This window comes from Durio zibethinus, chromosome 4 (assembly GCF_047325235.1).
Source record: "Durio zibethinus cultivar Kanyao isolate XHJ-2024 chromosome 4, ASM4732523v1, whole genome shotgun sequence".
In the NCBI taxonomy this organism is placed as follows: Eukaryota; Viridiplantae; Streptophyta; class Magnoliopsida; order Malvales; family Malvaceae; genus Durio; species Durio zibethinus.
In genome coordinates, this window is record NC_143165.1 from 5153882 (window position 1) to 5171865 (window position 17984).

Genomic DNA, 17984 nt, shown 5'->3' on the forward strand with positions numbered 1-17984 from the left:
TGCATCTTAAAACAACATTATTTAATGATGTTCCAAGTCAGACATAAATTCACTAGTTACTAATTTACATGAGATCTTGTCGTGGGGTAGCTACTTAACACTTCCCATTACAATATGTTTTCTTTCATTAACATTTGATTAATTAAATGATATATTACGAGTGAAATACTCTTTTCCCTTTCCTTAAAAATACTCCACCCAAAAATAAATAAATAAATAAAACCTCCCACTCCCAATTTATTTTCACCCATATCCTCTCGTTGAAAAAAATAAAAGATTGAATCCATTATTATCTTTTACAAAAGACAATATCAAATTGGCATGAAAACGAATATCATAATGATCGATTAATGGATAATATTATAAATAAATTTAATAATTTAAAATATGATATGATGATATGATTAAAATATGATATGAAAATAAAATATAAAAATAATATAATTTAAAATTTAAATAATAATATATATTTAACAAAATAAAAAAATTCATATTTTTGAGTGTGAAACGAATTCTAATATATAATATTCATATAAAATATGATATAAATATATAAATTTTAATATTTTATATTATATAAATATATGAATTATCATATTTAATTATAAATTTTATAAATTCGAATTGAATTAAAATATTTAACATTTATTTTGAATCAAACTAAATAAAAAATATCAAATCGAGCAAACATGAATACTATAATTTTGATTTTTTTTCCTTTCTTTTTTTCTCATTCCATCAAACTAAATGATCATTGAGGAAAAATTCCATGTTAATAATGTGTTAAAAGCCTATAAAAAGTGGAATATTCTTGTTACAGTTAAGAATCAAAGGGACAGTTAAAATTAGCCCACAAAGTGATTATTTCTTGTCTGAAGGGCCTCAACCAGGGCATAGCCAGCTGTAACAAGAGGACGCTAAACGACCCTATCGTTTTTAATAAACAGAAAAAACCACCTGGCCACCTCTCCCTGTTTTCTATCAATTCAAGAAAACCACCCTTTTCAAAACCTTCATTGTCTGCTTCCCCCTTTCCTTGCTGACCTCAACAACGACAACAAGAACGACAACAATAACAAAGTGACAAGAATTCTGAAATGGTATGTGGAAATTTGGAATCTTTGTCTTGTTTGGGACTTTGGGTTTTGTTTCTTTTTCAATTTTCTGTCTTGTAATGATTTTCTTTTTTTCTTTTTTTGTTTTGAAAGGTGATGTTGGCTGGATTTCATAATGACCCTGAATTTGCCAATGTGGATTCAAGTGAAAACGAGTCTGTTCCTTATAAAGGAACGATTTTGAGAACGAAACCTGGTTATGTTTCTTCAACAATGGGGGAGCCTTGCGTTTCATGTACCACCTTCAACATCCTGGCTCCTATCTACAAGCGATTGGATCAGCAGGTGATTTCTTTTTATTTTATTTTATTTTATTGATATCTTTTCATTTGTAAATTTTGCTAATTTCATTCTTTTATGATGATGATGATGCAACAGAATCAGAGCGTACGAGAAAGTGATTTTAGAGCATTTTGGTTAGCTAGAAATGAGAGAATTGTTGATTGGTTGCTTTATGAAAGGTCTTCCATTATCTGTCTCCAGGTGGGTTTCATGCCCCCTTTTCTTCTATTGCTATGAATTGTTAAAGAAATAACTCTTTCCTTCCGTTAAGAGCCTTAATTTCAACTCCGATAACATAAGCCTTTTTTAATGTGCATTTGTTTCGTTCAATGATTAGGAATTTTGGGTTGGAAATGAAGAATTGGTGCATATGTATGAAGAAAGGCTTGGTGCTGCAGGTTATGATACCTTCAAGCTTGCAAGAACTAACAACCGAGGAGATGGTACATGCTCTTTAACTGATTTCTTCTCATAGTGGAGACAAATTTTAAGATTTTGTTTATAACTTGGGTAGATAGGGATGTTCTTGTATGATTTCTAGATTATGAATGTACAAGTAAATTAAGCTTAAATCAAGTCAAAATCATTAGAGAATTTGAGAGTTTGCACAAAATTTTGTAATATTACATGTAGTTTGATTATGGGTGTAAATGAACCAAACATGAAAGAACTTTGCTTTGTTTGTGATCTATTCGTTTAATTAATGAACCCTAAATGTTGTTCGTAATTGTTTATTAAACTTAATAAATGAATAGAAACTGAGTCTGTTCATGAGTTGTTTGCTAAACAATCTATTTGTTTACACCTTGTATGTAAGCGAGCAAATTGAATATAAATGAATTCTGCTATATTCATGATTTGTTTGTTTAACTAATGAACTCTGAAATATTATTCGTGATCATTTGTTAAGTTTAATAAACAAATATAAACGAACAAAAACCAAGCTTGGTTACAAACTGTGCGTTGAACGTTTTGTTCATTTACACCTCTAAGTATGATGCGGCTGAGTGCTCCTCAGTTTGGCAGTTCATGTCTAACTTGTCCACTTTCAGTATGCAAGTCTGCCATTTGGCTTGGCTCCGATAGAATAGGGTAAACAGAAGAAGGACCTGTTTCACACCTTTTGGTGGCTGAACTGTTTCCTTTATAATTCACATATTTTCCCTTTTGCTCTATCTTTTTGTCTGCAAGCAACTGGGAAGAGGATGGTCATATCTTTTGGGCTGTTTATAGTCCTTATAATGTGTGTAGACCATCCTGCAAGATTTAAATTCAATTACTTTAGTCCTTGATGTTTTTGTTGTTTTGATTATATTTCTCTTTAACTACTTATTCGTCTTAGCTTGAGAACTTATATTATTTTACTTCCACAGGTTTGCTGACAGCTATCCACAAGGAGTATTTCAGGGTTTTGAATCATAGAGAGTTGCTCTTCAATGACTTTGGAGACCGTGTTGCTCAATTGTTACATGTTCAAGCAGTTGTCCCTTTGTCACAAAATCGGAATGACATTGTTGAACAAGAAATTCTTATTGTGAACACCCACCTGCTATTTCCTCATGATTCCAGTTTATCTATTGTAAGACTGCACCAGGTAGATATTGTCTTCTTCTGAAATATATCCATAAATGACTCCGGTCTCTGTTTCATTTTTTTTTTCCTTTTCCTAGTTAACAGACTATTGGTATTCTTCTCTTAGGTTTACAAAATACTACAATATCTAGAAACATATCAGAGAGAAAACAAACTCAACCAGATGCCTGTCATACTCTGCGGGTAAGCATTATCCTTGGTTTTATTGTTTGATGATCTCCTCACCAGAGGGCATTCTAATTTGTTTTGTTTTTATTTTAATGTTATTGATTTTGCAGTGACTGGAATGGAAGCAAGCGTGGGCATGTTTACAAGTTCCTTAGGTCCCAGGGATTTGTATCATCATATGATATTGCTCATCAATATACAGATGGCGATGCAGATGCTCACAAGGTAAGCATATTCAGTTTCAGATTTTAGCATCTTTTATCAATCTGCAATGCTTACTGATTAAATATGTTGGCTCTGCTCTCGTGTATCCCACAGTGGGTTAGCCATCTAAATCATAGGGGAAACATCTGTGGTGTCGATTTCATATGGCTTCGTAATCCTAATAAGTCACAAAAACCATTGAAGATAAGTTGGGCTGAAGCAGCTTTTGGTATAATAAAGGTTAGTTCAGCATTTTTAATACTAAACTGTTTGTTGTACCAAATTCTCTTTATTTCTAGCTCTCATTATAGTTTATTTAGTTCTTAAAAAATCAGTATTTAAAATTTTACTTCCTCTCTCCATGGAAAAAGCCATTACACATTTAGATTGGGGCGGGCCATATCTGATGCTTGGCTTAATTTCTGATAAGTTAATGCATTATAACTACTTGTCAAATCTGCAATCCATGCTTCATATGGCCATGAAAGTTTCAAGTGACTTGTTCTTGAATCTGAATTCAGCACTAATATCAGTGATTCTTTCCTTAACACTTGTGTATCATATGAAAAAGAGCATGATGGGAAGCATATGTTTTACATTTTTTGTTAGCAAATGAAGATCACCAATTATCGTTCCACTTCTAAAATTTAATTTCCATTTTCTTGGTTTTAGTATCAACTTCAAAAGGTGTCATTGGCTGAAAATGATGCCTTTGCCTTTCTAAGGGCTGACAACAATGGCAACTATATAACTTATTCAGCTTTTTGTGAAGCACTTAGACAGGTACTCTTAATTCACTTCCTTGATATAATTAGTATAATGAGAGTGGTAAAATTCACACCATTTCTGTACCATCTGCAGGTAAATTTAACAGGTCGTTCTCATGGACTAAGTTTCCAGGAGACAAAAGATCTCTGGGTCCAAGCAGACATTGATGGAAATGGTGTTCTAGACCCTGAAGAATTTAAGGTGTGTTGCTGTAAATTTCAGTCATTTTACTAGTAGTAGGATGCCTTTGTGTTATAGCCTAAGCAACGTAAAATAAACCAAATTTGATACCCAAATATTCAGTTTGATACCCTGCTACTAATTCTTCCTCAGCCTATGGGCTACTTTGATGTACCATTTTCTAAACTTTAGGTGATCAAACAGAAATATGAGAGACAGCATAGATAATATGAGAAAGCACATTTGACATATGATAATATGAGAGGACACATGCCGTCTTGTTACTATATTAAGTTTTGGCAACATTATCTGATGTAACCTGAAATAGCTTTATAAGAGGACAGAACTGCATGGCCTGTTGTTAGAGTGCTGAACTCTTTAGTTTCAATGACCAAGTTCAAATCCTGGCAATCTCGAGCATAAAAAAAAAAAAAAAAAGCTTTATGTCAATGTGGTATTTAAGCAACTTTTCTCCTGAAAACTGAATAAGATGAAAGAAATTTAGAATTCCATTCTGTATGCAAACAGCATTGAACAGTCATCATCACTTATCATGTTGCAAATCTTCATGTTTTAAGAATAAAACATTGAGTAATTGGTTGACATTGCTGCAGAGAATTTGGAACTCTACATGGTCAGAACATATGGATCAAGGTTGCAGCTTAGAGGACTCAAATGAAGGCATTGCAGAAGAAGCTATAGGTTTTGCAGTCAAGAATGCGGTTCTCTTCCCCCGTGAAGTTGAGAAGGGGATATGGCCCGAAAACTACTCCCTTTCCGATCATGCCCGACTCACCGCCGTGTTCTCACCGGTGAGGTTACGGTGTTCGAAAAAACCGCATAGAACATTAGTTGATAGCAAAAAAGAGAAGACAAATTTTGTTACACATTGTAAAAAAAAATACCTAAAGTTCGGAAATGCATGTTTGTATAGTCCACTGAAAGTAGCTTCCTCACATCTGTTTAGCCATTTATGGCGGACGAGCCCAAAGAGAAGAAAATGAAATTTTCAATTTTGGTTAGGCAAGCAGATTGTTCATATTATCTGGCTTTATTTGAATCTATTTAGGTTTCAGTTCTTAAGCAGTAGAGCCTCTTTAATGGATTCCATATGTGATTGTCTTGTGACATTACATGCAACCACGACTCGTACGGGGCTGGCTTTCTAAGTTGGTTGGGCTCGGTTGGACCTGCAATAATAGTATGTAATAAAGCACCTGGCGAAGAATTGGGCCCTACTATAAGGCGTGTAATGGATGTGATAATTTTAAACACGATATATAAAAATAACATAAAAATATATACAAGTTAAAATTCTATTCCCAATTATATATAAATCTAGTAAAAGTTAAGAAATTTTATGTTTATTTATGTTTGATCCGAATTTATAAAAAATTATTTTCTTCATAATTTTTAAATAGATTCAAACCCAGATAACAAAACAAAACAAACTTTTTTTACCACTTAAATTAACCTTCCATTAGTGGATCATAAAAGGCATGCACAAATTCTTGATATAACTACTCTATCTCAAACAGTCATAATTCTCTTTAAATGATAAAGCTTGCTATATATAGTAGCTTACAATCTTAAAGATAAAGATATGTCAATGGAACTGGAATATATAAAAATTTAAAAGTAATAGTACAATTCCTTTTCTAATACCAATTTGGTGGGTGTAAACATTTTTATTTACATATAATTTAATAAATTATTTTTTCACTATATTTTAAGATTTGAACTCAATTAAAAGAAAAATACTCTATTTCCACTTGAGCAAAATTTTGTGATTAGAGATATAAATGAGTAGAATGTTTGATAAATAATTTGTAAATAGATTTGATTTTTATTTATTTATTAAATTTAATAAAAAATCACGAATAATATTTTAAAATTTACTTATTAAAATAGTAAATTATGAATATAATAAAATTTGTTCATGTTTAATTAGTTTGTGTAAACAAATAAATTATTCGATAAATAGTTTGTGAATAGATTGAATTTTTATTTATTTATTAAGTTTAATAAATAATTATAAATAATATTTAATAATTTATTTTAAATAAATAAATTATGAATATAATAAATTTTTATTTATATTCAATTTGTTTATTTTTTATAATAAAAAGATTTTGTAAAATGGAAAATGAATATTTTTGTATGTCCTATGTTATAATCAAAGTTAGAAATGGCATTAAATGCACATAATCAACACCCAAAAGAGAGTTTATGCATTTCAGGCCTCCTGCACCAGCCTCAAAAGAAGGTAGGGAAAAAATCGTAAATTTAATAATTTAAAATATAATATAATGATATGATATAAAATAATATAAATAAAAAATATAAAAATAATATAATTTAAAATCTTAAAAAAATTATAAATATAATTAATAAAATTAAAAAATTATATTTTATATTTATATGTTAATAAGATAAATAATTTTTATATAAAATAAGAAATAAATATAATATTTTACGAATTATCAAAATTTTTAAAAGAAATACAGTGAACCAGATAAGAAAGATGATTTTTTTTTTTTTACTGTCTTCGTATCTGGCACATGTGGTTTCTTTTATCAACATCAATTATGCCTATTAAACCTAGCCTATGTATAACTCTCTTTATAGGGTGTGGTGGACTTCAATTTCAATGACTTTTTTTGGTGGATTACAATTTCAATGACTTTTTTTTTTCTCCTTTTGAGCATAGCTAGGAATCTTGAGATTGAAATTAATGAATCTTTTTTAACCTTAATTCTACCCATCTTGCTCTCATTTTTTTTTTGTTTGTATTAAACCAATATAATAATATTACCCTATGCTTTAATCTTTATGTAAAATCTTTCCAATATCTATGGCTTTAACCTTTATTAGTATTAGACATCTAGGCTGTTAACTTTTTTTCACTTTATTAAAGCATCATCCAGATATGAATTTAAAATTTAATCTAATTAATTTATGGATTTATTTTAAAAGATTGCATTACAATTAGTTTCAAATTTAAATTTAAATTTTTGTAATTTTTTTCATCTTTAGAATGTGGCATTTAGCAATTTACTTGTATTTAGATTTTATAATTTTAAATATAATATAAAAATAATACAAAAAAATAGATGTGATGGGTTAAAGTTTTAACAAAAAATAATATATGAATTTAATAAAAATAAAAAAATTTTGAAGTGTAATATATATTTTCGTATAAAATATGATACAAGTATTCGAATTATCAAATTTATTTTTAATTGATAGTTCATGTAATTATTTTTAATGGATAGCATTAAGTAGATTTAGAGTTTAAATTTTAATATCTGCAATTTATTTTTCAATTTATAATATAATCAACTTTATAAAAAATAGGGCATCCATAAATTTGCTTTGTTTCTATCATTATAGGTCTTCTAGATGGTTATCTATAAGGATAATGAGTTAATAGTTTTTCACTTCATTTTGAAAGGATGCTTATATTCTTAAACTTAACTGATAAACTTCAATGAAATAGCATCTCAACGTGCATATATGGTACTTTACCAGGGCCTTGCAAGTGAATAATACAGTGGCAAAAGAACATTTTAAAAGAAGCTTACCAGGAATCAACTTCTGCCATTAAAAGGGACCCCTCAAGCTCTCCCTTTTTGTTTATCTTTCCTTGGAATGGAACTAGAATCTTCAAACACAGAACGAAGGGACGGAAATATTGAAGTCTCTTTGTGTTGAGCTTTTTTATTTTATCAATTATCAGGCAAGTCTTGATGTAATATTGCAATTGTTATATATCTAGAAATCAGCCTAATGTAATCTGTTTTCTTTTGGGTAGAAAATGCCATAAGGCTCTGATCTGTCAAGCACATTCTATTTGTTTGCTTAATGCGGTGCAGCTGTGCCTCATGTATAGATGTATCTAGTTTGAGATTGGTGCAATGTAAGGGAAGACTGAAGAGTGGACAAGCATTGTTATACTTTGGTCGTCCGTCAACACTTTAACTATCAAGTCAACAACTGCTCACCGCCAAATTGGTGATTGATTCAACACTTGACTATCATTAAATAAGCCAATTAACCATATCAACACAAATTATGTATAAAATGTAAGATCGGACCACGGGTAATTCATTCTTGACCTTAAACTTGTATCCTACTTTTTCTACCTACTCACTGTCCGTACTTCTTCTTTCCCTCTCTCTGATACATTGCTGATTTCAGCATTGAAGCGCGTCTCGAAAAACTACCTCCGATGCCCCTAACCATTCTCTTTGTGACAGATCATCTTTGATATCCGAGGTCAGTTGTTCATTCAGCCTTAAGGCAAGCATCATATAACCTCACCAGAAAATACATCAACTATACAAAACAATAATTACTATTTTAAGTCCATTAATATTTGGAAACTAATTGCCTAATCAAATGGAAGTTTGTTTCCTTTCTAGGAAGACATGTCTGGGAAGACAGATATGTCTCCATATGTGTCTGTTCATAGTTCCTAATCTGCCACTATAAATGCATATGCATAGTAATTTACATCTTTTCTTTAATTCTCAAACTAATGAAACCATAAATAGAAACCAAAATATCCACCATGTCTAGGGCCTCGGCAAAAACTATACTAGATTACAACATTTAATGACAATTATATTCTCAATATTTCATCATTGTGCAATTAAAATATTTATGCTTCCTTAAGTAGAAAACCATGCGCAGCAATGAGAATACAAATACAGCATATAATCAAGGTGATTTGTTTCTGTTATTTTTGGTTTCTTATGGTTTTTTTATACTTGAAGTTATCTGAATTTGAATCCTGATCACTGAAATTAAGAGTTAGGTATTTTACTAACAGTTCATACTACTATTGGCCTTATAGTTGAAATGATCTCCAGCATAAATCAATCCAAAAGCTTTTATTTTCTCTGCTGTCTTGCATATTAGAGAATTTCTAAGGGGTAATAATATCTTATAAAATCATGCATATAAATTTCCAGCATTCAATGTCTGTACTGTCAAGATGAAGATCGTCAATTCTATACATCCTAATTTCTTAGATGCAGATGTCAAATCCCAGAAATATAGAATTATGTGGTAACAAACTATTACTAGAACAAGCATGAAATCAAGTCCATGCATGATTTAGAATCTCAAAACATCAGAATAAGACATGCAATAAAATAGATCAAATTATATTGAATGACGTGAAAGATATGCATTTGCTGCATAGATACTTCAAAAACCTGTCAAACTACTCATTAAGGCTAAGGCAACCATCAATACTTTTGAACCCTAAACTTAGTTCAATTGGTTCATGTAACCACTTTTAGGAGATGTCATATAGCAAGTCTAAAGTTCAAATATCAGAACGTGCAATCCCTTTCTCCTTATCTCTTTTGAATAAAAATATCATTAATACTTCTAATAGGGCAGGGACCATATATACACAGATGCCCTTAACATAGCTAGAGAAAGCAATATATTATTATTATATAACATCAAACTGGAAATGCATTTCGCTTATCAGGTGTTATATATATGTATTTAGTTATGAATGCAACTCAACTAAACAGGAAGGAAAAGAGTGAATTCAGTGCATTTTAGTGCTTTACTACTATTTTAGTCGATTTCGAAGCCGAGTCACTCAATAACCAGAAGTGAAAATAATTGAGTGAGAATGTTACTATCAATATTACCAATTCAGCATGCATACCAAGAAAATCAGATCTTCTTCAAGTGCTACTACTGGATTTGAATACTTATAAATTGCTGATATAACCATCCTAAATGTGTTTATTATTCGTTGAATCAAACATTGTTTCATTTCATGTCATTTGAGAAGATATATTTGATGTCAAAGTACTAGGTTGATTAATTTTCCTACTGACCTGGACTACCTGGCTTTTGCACATCATTATTTTCTAGTTCCCATTTTGGGGATGAATATTGCTATTATATAGTAAAAATTAGACCTGATAATTTTAAATATAACATAATAATATGATATGAAAATTATATAAAAAATACAAAAATAATACGAAAATGATAAAAAAAAAAAAACATGAAAATTATACGATTTAAAATTTTAACAAAATATATATATGTTTGACAAAAAAAATGTTTTTATATTTTAAGCATCGAATTGTAATATAAAATGAAACTTTAACCAATAATTTAACTAATACATAAAGACTCGTTAGGCTGTATTAATGGTGCTTTAATTGAAACTTTATCAATACTTATTAGAGGCACTGACAAAATTTGATGCAAATATATAAAATTCATAAAAGAAAATCTAACAAAGTTCTCTGAGTTCTTACACAATATAGGGTGAAAGTCCAGTCTGAATAGACCTATCAATTGGGGAATCTGAAACCTCTTGGCACAAGAGATTTTTTTGTGTGTAGCAGTCCAGACAAGATCATGGCTGTAAAGAGATGACATGAATTACCAAGAAGTATAGTAAAGGAAAGGAAATCTAACTGGCAACAAATGTCAAGTGGTGATATGTAGGAAATTTTCAAATTAGCAATAAGAATACAGATACTACCTTTTACAGTGCTGCAACTTTTCTGTGCATTACCTGCAAACCTGCAGCTTAGTTGTTCAACAGCAACAAGCCAAGAAAATATATACTATTAACCATTAGCTACCCATGCATAACAACTAAATGCTGTCAGTCAGGGAGAAGGGTGTTGCTCATCTGTTGGTAAAATGTTGAACTTTTAATTTTGTTCATCAGGCTTTAAATTCTAACATCTCAATTATCCAAAAAAATGCATGGTATTATCCCAAACAAACTGGGGAAAAGCCATGGATGCAGTATGGAAATGCCAAAGCCTAGTAATGGAAAAACATGATTTAATAAAAAAGTTGGGAATATGCTGATATATCTGTATATGTATTATACACAATTTTCATCTTTAGTTCTTCACAGATCCCAAACCTCAACTAACTAATGTACTAAAACAATATTTAAATAAATTAAAAAGAAAAAGAAAAACTTAGATTGCTAAAACTTATCTTCAAGATCTTTCAACCCTCTTTCCTGAATCCAGTGCCTGTCTCAATTTTGATGACAAGGTAACAAAAAGAAAGAAAATGCACCCGTTCATTGTGTTTTTCTCTTCATCATGGATCCAAATCAATGGACAAGGAAGATTTTCCTTTCTTTGAACATTCAGATTGCATTCCTGACAGTGGGGTATTATTGTTATAGGACAATCTTGATTGGAGTGAAGAGGAAGAGAAATGGGGGCAGTCATCTGAACCTATTGTGCCATGAGGAAAAGTCGAGGAAGATTCATCTTGGGTATGACACTCCATGTTCACACCGAACAACCTTAGACTTTTAGCTGCAGTTTTATTACCCTGAACCACTGAATCAATCACCATTGGCCCTCCTCCCCCTTCTTGCACTGCCCCAATTTCATGATGTTGCTGCTGCTGCTGCTGATGATGATATGACCCCGATGGTGACGTTAGATAGTACTCATGCGCCACATTACCATAAGTGATTGCCTGCTGCTGCTGCTGTTGCTGTTGCTGTAGTAGTAGTTGTTGTTGATGATGGTGATGATTATAAGGATAAATGCTGTAATTCAACCGATGCAAAGGCTCATAGTTCCGTGACTCGCACATGTATTGAGGCAGCGAGTAGAGTCCATCCCACCGGACTGACTGAGGAAAGTTGAAAGGATTTTGGAGCTGAATATGTGCATTAGGCCTGCGCCTCCAATCAATGTATAACCGGTCTTTACCTGACTCCCCAACACCACGTTGAAACGACACAATATCACCTGCTTCAAGCTTTTTTTCCTTGACAAAACGGCTCCAGCCTTTGGTCATCACATAACTCTGGCTACTATTCCAATACGAATACCGGAACCGCCACGGCATGCCGTTCCGATCTTCGAAATTCAATAACAGCCCTTTCTCGTTGGATGAAGAGTCGAGAGGGAAGTACTTCTCCGCATGTTGCTTTGGTATAACAAGGCGGTTGAGCTTGCCTACATCGCTTGGTGTGACAACTTTATCGAACATGTCTTCTTTCTCAATTGACCTACTGCTATCACCACTTCTACAGCTTCCAATATTTGATTCTTCACCACTGTTGTTGCCAAGTGACAAGTCCATCAGCTCTAGTTTCTTGTCAAAATTGATATCAGACTCTTTGTTTTTGTAATCTTCTCGAGAATCCAAGGTTCCCAGCCACAGATTTTGGTGTTGCTGAGGAACAATATCTTTGTACTTTGAAGAAGAGGAATAGGAAAATGGGAAGTTGCTCATAATTTCTCATATTACTTCCTTATCATCTTCCTGGTCTTCATTATTGCAATATACCCTTTTTGTTCTCTCGCAAAGTTCACAATTATGATGACCCACAGTAGATTATATGATTGAGATGAAAATCCAACCATAAGATTGACGGGAAAATGGGGGGAAAATGGAAAGAAAAACAAAAGCTGACCTGCAAATACTGGTTTCTTGGAAGTATGATTTTCTTTGGTCCAGATCTTTGAGGGCCGAGGGAACCAAAAGACAGGTCTCAGTACAAAAAAAGGACCAGGGTCGATGCCTTCTTCTTTGACCAAAAATAACACACTGAAAACCCTAAACAAGACAAATCAAGGCAATGGAGGAATCAACAGGAAAAAGTTGTTTCTCGTGGTTGACCTAACATTTTGGCTTAGAGAAGAAGAAGAAAAGAGAAGCGGAGAAGGGATCAGGCTTCAACCCAAGTTTTTTCTGCCTCCCTGGAAGCTTCTTCCTATATGGTTTTTCTTTTCTTTTTTGGTTCTTAAAGAGAGAGCAGCCATGTGAGAGACAAAGGTGAAAGAGATTACAGAGAGAGTGGCATAAGGCAAATACTCCTACGTAGGGGCCCATGAATGATCTGGTTCGACTCATGTGATAGCTTGTCCTTTCATAAATTTTGGTTTTTATCTCTATTATTATCTTCCCCTCTAAGACCCCAAATGGCCACTTGGTCACTCTTTCACTCTCAATCACCTTTGTACTGATCAAAATTTGCCCAAGTCATTTCCCTTACTATTACTATTATTACTGCTACTGCCGCTGTTTGCTTACTACCACAAAGCCAGTTTAGATATCATAGACAGGGAGAGAGAGAGAGAGAAAGAGCATGCTATGGTTAGGTTTCGAGTTTTGACTTTGGCGTCATTGATTGTGTGCTGTTGCAGCTGGTCCTGCGAATGAAGGAAAAGTTGAGGAGATTGAAGCAGACAGACCTGGCTCTTCCTCTCTCTTTTTCTCTTTCTCTCTCCCATCCTCCAACCAGTGGGCAAACAATAAAAGAAAGATTCCTCTATTATCATACAACAAAACCAATCCCCCCCCACTAGTGCAGTTGAAGTTCATCAACCCTTTTTCCAGCTTTGAACTTTCAACTTCAACCCTCCTCTCTTTTACTTAAAAACTTATTTGAATTTTGATCATTAAAATTGAGAATTCAACATTTTATTAAATCACACAATTGTTGGTAGCATAATTATTAATTTTGTTTCGGTATTAGTCGGTACATTCTAGTTATACTAAAATACGATATATTTAAATATAATTTTTTATATTAGATTTTGTATTGGATAATACCAATTATTTTCGTTAGTTTCGGTCTGATTCAATGAATTTTAATAGAATAGCATGATTCGGCCAATACATAAATGTAAAATATGTTTTTTGATTTTTAACTTGTTTTTTGTTATTTAACTATTTTTAATTTAATACAAATAAAATTAATTAACAAAATAACATTTAAAAGTTGAGTTTCTTTATTTTTTATTTTAACCTTTTTTTAATATTTTTTTTCCAAACCAAAATTTATAAATATTTTAATTTTTTTCAAGAAAATAATTATACTATTTTTATAAAGTTTAACAATCTAAAGCTTTGGTTAATTTTTTTCATCTATTTATTTTTATCTTAATATTTATATAAAAACATACTTATTTAAATATCATATAATCAGATTAAGTATTTAAAAGTATCAAGAAAATTTTATGATATTATTTTTTATGCTTTTAAATTTATTTATTTGATTTTTGAATATATTGCATATTTATTTTATAGATTATTAATAATATTATAATGTATAAGTTCATTCATGTTTATAAATATATTTGTATTAAACCAAAAAATAAAAAATAATATACTAAAATAATTGGTACCAATATATACCATATTTAAAAAAAAAAAACTAAAATGTTATATGATACAATATTAATAGCCTTGGTTGGTAATCATCATGTCTTTATCTTTTTTACAAAAGAGATTACAATTTGAGTATAAAAGAATGTTATAGTATTGAGATTAAAATTTAAGACTTATTTAATGGTATTTCTTCAAAATAATTGCATAAAGCAACTGAATTGAACTTTAAATTCATGTGCATGTATTTGTTGTTCTTGTTTCGCAGTGAATCATTTATGGCTAATTACTTTTGTTTCTTCTTTCTTTTTTTCATTAGTAATCCACTACTCTTACATTAAATAATCAAATTTTCAAATTTATATTTCAACTTTTAATTTTTGTTGAATTGTCTCCTATTAAGACGACAAGTGAATTTTTTTAACTAAATCATGATTCTCCAAACTAAAATTTCAATACTTTATTAACAAATCACGTAATTAATGGTTAAATACTCAATTTTGTTGAACTGTTAGTGATATATTATGTCAATTATTATAAAAGCTTAAATTAAATTAAATTTCATCTATATATACCATTTTTATTAGTTAAAAAAGGCAAAAATTTAAGAATTAAGGATACCCTAAAAAGTTTTAAATAAAAAATATAATAATTAATAAGTACATGAATAGAAGACATTTTATAATTAATAATTATTTAAGTATATGAATTATGAGTCAATTAATTAATAATTATCGTATGTTTGCTTAATGATTAGGGCAAGTAATTGAGAAAAATTAACATGGTTTTTTTTTATAAGAATTAATGTTATGAATGAACTTTAAACTATAATGAAATCTTTAATTTAATATTCAAATTTAAAATTTTTTTAATATGATATATAAATTATAAATCTGTTAACTAATATAATACACATCCCCAACGTAATTAATTTTAAATAATAATATATGATGAATAAATAATCCTTTAACTAACACATTAGTTGACATATTTATAATTCATGTATTATATTAAAATTTTTTAAATTTCAAATATTTCATTTAACTTTTTATTATAGTTTAAAATCTATATATGACATTAATCCTTCTTTCCTATAAAATAGGCCCAATTTAGAGAAATTTAGGCTTGGTTTATTTCATAGAAAATAACTTCCAAAAAATAATTTTTGTATTTTTAAATATTTATTTCATAGAAAATTGATTGGTCAACGAAAAATAATTTATTGATCAATGAAAAATGAAACTATTTTTCTAAAAATTATCTTAGGAATTTGAAAAAGACTATTAATATATATATTAATAAATAATAGTATATTAATAAATAATATTATAAATAAATATTATAATAATATATTAATATTAATAAATAATATTGTATTAATAAATACATAATATTATATTAATAAATAGTATATTAATATATAATATTATAATATATTAATAGATGATTTATTGTTAATATAGTATATTAATAAATAATATTGTTATATTAATAAATAATATAATACTAAATATTATTAATTTAATTACTAAATATTATAATAATATATTAATAAATAATATAAAAAATAATAAATAGTTTTATTTTAAGTATTTTTTATATTAACATAATATTTTAATATTAAATATTATTATTAAAAAATAATTATTTTTTAATTTTAATAATTTTAATAATAAATAATTTCAATATATTTAATAATAAATAATTTTTAATATTTTGATAGTCATATTAATATTATTTGAAAAAAAATTAAAAAAATAACTAAACAATGAAAAATATTTTTTATTAACTTATTTAAACAACAAAAATTCTCTTTCAATTCAAAAAATATAAATGTTTTTTCAAAAATTATTTTCTGAAAGTCATATTTTACTAAACAAACGAAGCCTTAGAAAAAAAAAATTATGCCGAAAATCCATCTTTAGTTTTTGTGAGAATCTACTGCTAATAATAATGGATGAACCATTTGAGCTAAACATGTATTAAAATTAAATTTTGTTTTTTGCATTTAATCTCCCCCTTATCTAGTCCATGATTAGTTAGTTGCAGTATTTTTAAAAGGAAAAAAAATAAATAAATGGGCTCATTTATCAATGTCAAAAATTGTGGGTCGTTATACGACAAAATATTCTTTCCCTGTGCGTGGTATAATTGAGGACCTTTGGAATTTAAGGAAACGTGCAATCTACAAAGTCTTTTCATCTCTTCACATAATTTCAACCAAATTTTCTTTTTCTTCTCTCCTTTTGGTAAGCCATTGATACTTTGATTGAACGATGAACAGTATTTTAAAGTCGCAACTTAGAATAATGATTTTAATGATTTTTTAGGACTATATTTTTAAAGTGTTAACTCTTGTTTCGAAAAAGCTAATTATTTATTAAATTTATCAGTAAAATTTTTTTAATTTCAAAAACAAAGTTACTATGATCACACATATCTCATTTTTGTTAATTAATTTTTTTTTAAGTTTTTAAATATATCCGAAAAAATATATATCAATCTATTAACTTTATTCATGAAATTAAAAAATTTCATAATGTATTTGATAATTCCTCGTAAAATATTTAATTTTTTTTGATAAAATAATTTATAGTTCAAAATCCATTACTATAATTAAAAGGATTCTTCCAATTAAAACAATATTAAAAAAACTTATCAATTTTTTTTCATACCTAGCTTACCATTTGACTCTTATTTAATAGTTTATATTTGATACATAATCAATACATAGTATTATATAATGTTGGTGCACCACAAACTATTGCATCATGGATCACCAACTTTCTAATTTTAAAATCTTTAAAAATGAATATTTTAAATTTCAAATATTTAATTATGTTAAACATACATATATTAACATTATATCAAATATAAATTTTTAATTTATTTAATTTATATTATTTTAAATGGTACATCATTTTTTAGAGATGTCATCTAATATGTTTTAAAATTTAAACCCATAATCGCTTATCCTATCTTCGAGCTGTGATTTTTTTTTTTATAAAAAAAAAAATGATGCAACATCCTCTCCTACCTAGATTATTGACTTGGAAATTTACATGTCAAAATTTTTACTCTTGCAATTAGTGTCCAAAAATCAGTAGGCTCATTAGTCTGGTCCCCTTTGTACAACCATAAATTTTAAATTAGAGTAACTGTATGCTTTCAAAAATGAAAATTTGAATGATTTTCTAGGTAACATATGCATATGATATAGATTCAGATGTAAAATTTATAACTCCAACCAGCTAGTTGTGATGGTGTGGTGTAGGAATCATGAACAGATTATGTGAATGTGCAAGACATAGGTACCTATAGAAATTAAGAAAGTACCCAAAAAAGACAGTAATTTTGAATAATATCAAAGGGTAATTATTAATTAATAATGACTGTGAATGTGTTTGAAAGTTTTAAAGATAGTTTTACCAAAAAAATGCAAATCCAACAAATAATTGGTTAGTAAGCAGGCATTTTTAGTCATAACCTGCTCAATTAATATGTCATGAACACATAAAAAAAAGTATT

The 17984-nt window shown here is 29.1% G+C and overlaps 1 protein-coding gene and 1 pseudogene across 2 annotated transcripts; one reads left to right on the forward strand and one right to left on the reverse strand.

Annotated features, from left to right (window-relative positions):
* The first annotated feature begins 870 nt into the window (after nucleotides 1-870).
* LOC111288498 (putative calcium-binding protein At1g02270) lies at nucleotides 871-5332 on the forward strand. Its single transcript, XM_022879403.2, has 11 exons — nucleotides 871-1100; nucleotides 1209-1400; nucleotides 1494-1598; nucleotides 1735-1840; nucleotides 2771-2991; nucleotides 3097-3173; nucleotides 3269-3383; nucleotides 3477-3602; nucleotides 4035-4145; nucleotides 4224-4331; nucleotides 4925-5332. Exons 1-11 carry the CDS (start codon nucleotides 1098-1100, stop codon nucleotides 5312-5314), a joined length of 1554 nt encoding a protein of 517 aa, XP_022735138.1. The 5' UTR covers nucleotides 871-1097; the 3' UTR covers nucleotides 5315-5332.
* A 5664-nt stretch (nucleotides 5333-10996) lies between these two features.
* Nucleotides 10997-13593, reverse strand: LOC111288727 (B3 domain-containing transcription factor NGA1 pseudogene; annotated as a pseudogene). Its single transcript, XR_016341394.1, has one exon. The product of XR_016341394.1 is annotated as a B3 domain-containing transcription factor NGA1 pseudogene (transcript).
* Nucleotides 13594-17984: the final 4391 nt, after the last annotated feature.

Bases quoted from the DNA above. Each gene is read 5' to 3' on its own strand.
- LOC111288498 (XM_022879403.2), top strand. The intron at 3,174-3,268 runs GTAAGCATTATC...TTGATTTTGCAG, and splicing joins ATGCCTGTCATACTCTGCGG to TGACTGGAATGGAAGCAAGC. The intron at 4,146-4,223 runs GTACTCTTAATT...TACCATCTGCAG, and splicing joins TTTGTGAAGCACTTAGACAG to GTAAATTTAACAGGTCGTTC.